The following is a 4,739-nucleotide window of genomic DNA, read 5'->3' as shown; positions in this document are numbered from 1 at the left end:
TATATCATTCTAGACAGAAATAAATGGCCTTTTTGGAAAGTGAACCATGGATGGGGAAATGTTGGCAGTTTTCTAAAAAAAATGCTTGAATTCAAGAAGTTTTAGATTTGCGTGGTTTTTTTTTGAGTTGCAAAATCCACTTGAACATAACGCTGCTTTTTTCAAAGTTTCTCAAAATGAGCAAGAACGCTCATTTGTACGTCATTCTAGAGAGAAATAAATGGCCGTTTTAGAAAGTGAACCATCGATAAGGAAATCTTTTTAGAAAGTGAACCATAAATGGGCAATTGTTGGCAGTTTGCTCAAAAAATGCTTGAATTCAAGAAGTTTTACGTAAAAAAACGCAATTGAAAAAAATTCTAGACACTTTTTAAATGAATTCAAACATTACTTCTGGGACTCACTGTATATTTAGTCCTCAGCCGTTTTAATTGGCGTCCTAATTAATAAGCTTACTTGATTATTTTCTGTTTCCAATCGCTTGGCATTTGTTTGAAAATTAAACTCCAGCGTACTGATGCAAATAAAATGTTGTTGGGCAACACGATCATTTAGACTTATTGTCCATCCATCTTCAGCGTAATTTATCAAATGAAGGTAACCATTAATCGCAAGTCGGCCAGTTTATTGATGAATACTTAGTGGTCGTTTGTCATGTTTCGATTGCCAAATGTTTAAGTATAGAGTCAGGCTGACTGTTAGTTAGTTACTTGCGGACCAGAATCAATTTTTAATGTAAACTCAGTTCAGACCCAAATCGATAGTAAAGTGGTTTTGGGCGAGATTTAGAACTGCGATCCAGAGCCAAAATGGCCCAGGGAAATAAAATCTGGACGAATAAACCGCAATTCGACGACGCGAACTTGTTTTATTGATTCCCAGACAAAGGACATCGAAAAACGAGCATTTTTCTCGAGATTCTCGCATTTTTACCAAATATTTGGCCGATTTCTGTTGTTTGATTCGCAATACTTTACAAGTGCGGAAAAATGTTTCTTTACCTGCTCTCACAATTCTTTGAGCAAAAGCTTGAAAAAATGCCCACTTAAAACCTGCAAATTACACGGCAGCAAAGTCGGTACTTAAAGGCCTTGTTTGGCCAGACGAAGCAAAAGCATCCCTAATCCTGATCGCAAAGAGTCCGAAAGAATATGCAGGATAAAGGCCCGAGTATCGATTCGTTTGGAAATGGGCCAGCAAATTTCCATACCGGATTCATATATAAACACGTAACACAGATGGATAGAGCGACGATATTTTTGTGTTTATTGTATCCTGGGCGGTTATGCGCGTTGTCAGACCGAAACCTAAACCGTCAGCTCTTTATGTTTTAGACTCTATCTTACGATTGGTTACAGATATTGATCTGATGACTGTTTATTCGTAATCCATGGCAAATTTTAGTTGGGATTTGTACGTTCGTCTTGAGTCTGGCTCTATGGGGCGAATAGAGGGCGCAATTGGGAGCAAAAAGCGCTCATTGAGCAGTGTAGGTTTTTTTAATGTTTGCTTACTTTAAAAAGTTACCATTTTCAACCGTTTTCCAGTTTTGCCCCTTTTTTAACGGTTCGGAAGAACGATTGATAAAACTCCATTTTGCTCTCTGTTCCATCTCGATATACTTAAGTAAAGCAATCATCGTCGCTTCGCGTGCTCGACCGCTCAAAAATCGTTTAAAATAAACTGCATTTTTCAGTTATTTTGTCTCAGATCAGATGATTTTAGCGTGTATTTTCAACAAGCTCGATACATTTCTCTGGTGCTAAACTGAAGAAATTTGAGCGATTTAGGTGTTATGCGCAATTTTCAATCATTTTGGCTCAGAAGGTTTTCGCTCTATGCATTAGTCGCTTTCTTGCGCCAAACAATACAAAATTTGAACCTTTTTTTTGGTTTGAATCGTAAGCAGGTAGATGTCGAGTTTCACCGCGCAAAATGACCAGCAATTTTCGGAATCTTTCAGGCTCAATTTTGACCGCTCAAAACAAGGCGCAATTTTCGGTTTGTTCGACTCAGAAGGTTTCAACCTGTTTGTCAATGAACTTGTCGCACTCCTGGTTTTTTTGCGTTAAAAATCGTATTGAATATGGAGCAATTTGATCGAAACCGTAAAAGATCGTAAACAGATAAAAAGCCGCTCGATTTTGACGGGCTAAATAACGCTTCAAATGATCCGCAGTTTTAGGGTATTCCGCCTCAGAAGGTTCAAGCGTGTTTTTTATGAGCTCGCTGCATTCGTAGCTTTCTTGTGATAAAAATGGTACTAACTTTGAGGCCAATTTAAAATATTCGGTTTTTTCCGAAACGGTACTTTTGACCGCTCAAAATGAGCCGCGATATTCGATTATTTTGACTCAGAAGGTTTCAGTCTGTTTTTCATTGAACTCGTTGCATTATTGGTTTCTTTGGGATAAAAATCGAATTGAATTTCAAGAAATTTAAGCGATTTTGAGTATATTTTGTCCAAAGAAAGAAAAACAGTTAAAATGCCGCACGGTTTTGACCGCGCAAAAAATAACCGGCAGTTTCGGGGTTTTCTGCCTTAGAAGGTTTTAGCATGTTTTTACACTTTTCCTACGAGTTTTTACTACTTTCTCTTGATAAATATGGGGATAAATTTGTTGCAATTTGAGCAATTTTAGGTTTTTTTTAACAGTAAACAAGTAGGTACAGAACCGTTTGAGTTTGACCGCTCAAAATAAGCCAGCATTTTCGGATATTTTGATTCAGAAGGTTTCAGGCTGATTTTTAGTGTTTTTGTCCAAAGAAAATAAAACAGTTAAAATGTAGCACGGTTTTGACCGCGCAAAAACCGACCCGCAGTTTTGAGTTTTTACTACTTTTTCTGAACCCTTTATTTGCCATTAAAATCGATTTTCTCAAATACCGCGCAAAATTACCCGCAATTTTGGCTATTTTGCCTCAGAAGGTTTTAACGTATTTTTTATGAGCTTGCTGAATTTTGTCGCTTTCGTAAAGAAAATCGTAAACTTTCGGTTATTTTGACTCAGAAGGTTTTGGCCTGTTTTTGCAATAAACTCTTCACATTTCTGGGATCTTTGCGAAAAAATCGTATTGAATTTGAAGTCAAGTCACTTGAAATGGCTTGTACAACTGGGATGTTTTGAAAAACCCATATTTGCTTCGTTTTGAGACGCTCCGAACCAAATAATCCTAATATGACTGATTAGCGACTTTTCCAGTTTTTCATGTGGAGTGGAAAGCAAGATTTCCTCATTATTGGGGGCTCCTTAAAGGGCAACGAAATGTTCCCATTTCAAGTGCCGCCTAGAGTCGCAACTAGAGCAGAACCTAATGGTCGAGCCAAACTTCAGCTCAATAACTTAAAAAATCGGCAGACCCGCAAAGAGGCGAAGCAGCAAAAAATGGAACTTTCCATCGATAGCAGTTTAGAGCCTTTCAATTATTACGTAATAAATTAGAAGTAAACTATTTAGAACGGCGCTGATCGATAAGCTGGCATATCTGTAATTACTCATATTATTGAAGTCGGTTCGTTTCTGACCACGTCATATACCAATTATCAATCGATCTTAAGAGAAACGGTAGCTGAATAGAGCAGAGTTGTGAAAATGCATTTGTGACATCAGATTTCTGTTCCACAACTTCTTAAGCTCTCAGGTTCTAAACCAGATCGACTACGATCATTTGATTATGAGCTAAAGTTGAATAGATCTATAGAAATATTGAGACAAAGTTTGGTAGAGTCAACGTCGCAGTTTTTCATTGCAACAAAAAATGGGTTTATAGTTTCCATGACCACGGACTAACGCTCTATAAATAATTGATGGCTTCTCTATTCGGAAACCTACAGTTCGGCTCTATCGTCACAGACTTGTTGCCTATTCACTTTGAGGAAGCATTTAGAGCGGAGCGCGTCGTGTATTTTAGTAAGCAATTGAGAGCGTCCAAGTGTCGGCTCGGCTGTAAATGTTTTAGTTTGAAGGTACATTTGCTTCTTAACACAATAATGACGATTTTTCTGATCAGTTTTCGTTTTTTTCCCAGATAATGTCGGCACTAAGTGGACATATTGGGCGCAGTGCAACGATCCTGCAGAACCTGAAAGGGCACACGAGCGACGTTAATTGTTGCGATTTTGCGCCTAATTTTACACTGGTTACCGGATCAAGGTAAATTTCTCCATCAATTTGAGCGCCTACTTAGGAAATTATTTACTCAACCCCTTTTTAATATTGTGGCCTGGCAACTGTCCAGACTTGGGTCTTGCAGACTTTTATATCGGGAGGAGCCAATAAAGGTTTTAAGGGCAGTTGCTCCAAAGGGCGCTCAATAGCACTAAACTATACAAAAAACTTTTTTCAAAAAGGGTTCTTTTGAGCATACATTGAAGTTGCTGTTTTATTAGTGACAAAACCGTGAGAGTGTGGGACTGGATCAGCGGCTCTGGATATGTGGAACGTCCGCAATCTCCGCTGAGAGTCCACAAGTACCAAGTGACTTGTGTGCGGATTTCGCCTCATGGTTCCATGATGGCGTCATCATCAGTCGATGGTACCGCTTTGCTTTGGAACCTGCATTCCCTCACAAAACTGCATACGATGACTCAGGTCAATGGCGATGCCATCAGAGTGTGTAGGTTAGTGTTAAAGAAACATCTATACAGGGGCGGATCCAGCTTTAAATTCAGGGGGGGTTATGTAGAAAAAATACAGTCTTCTGTTGTCTATGAAATTAGAAAAATTATCGTCGTTTTG

At 38.6% G+C, this 4,739-nt stretch overlaps 1 protein-coding gene across 6 annotated transcripts in view; it reads left to right on the top strand.

Moving 5' to 3' along the window:
* The window catches only part of LOC109536281 (WD repeat, SAM and U-box domain-containing protein 1), a 17,478-nt gene that overhangs the window by 5,841 nt on the left and 6,898 nt on the right, over positions 1-4,739 (top strand). For 3 of the 6 annotated variants that reach the window (XM_048667873.1, XM_048667872.1, XM_048667871.1), the window contains exons 2-4: positions 3,772-3,967; positions 4,030-4,154; positions 4,391-4,621. In XM_048667873.1, coding sequence (XP_048523830.1) covers positions 3,809-3,967; positions 4,030-4,154; positions 4,391-4,621 — 515 coding nt within the window. In that variant the 5' untranslated portion in view covers positions 3,772-3,808. The remainder of the gene's footprint in view (positions 1-3,771; positions 3,968-4,029; positions 4,155-4,390; positions 4,622-4,739) is intronic. The other 3 variants (XM_048667874.1, XM_019902432.2, XM_048667875.1) reach the window with 3 other exon arrangements.

The sequence above is a fragment of the Dendroctonus ponderosae genome, unplaced genomic scaffold, assembly GCF_020466585.1.
Source record: "Dendroctonus ponderosae isolate FM_Combo_2020 unplaced genomic scaffold, Dpon_F_20191213v2 Dpon_F_20191213_6, whole genome shotgun sequence".
Classification (NCBI taxonomy): Eukaryota; Metazoa; Arthropoda; class Insecta; order Coleoptera; family Curculionidae; genus Dendroctonus; species Dendroctonus ponderosae.
This window is presented reverse-complemented; position numbering and strand designations above follow the sequence as displayed.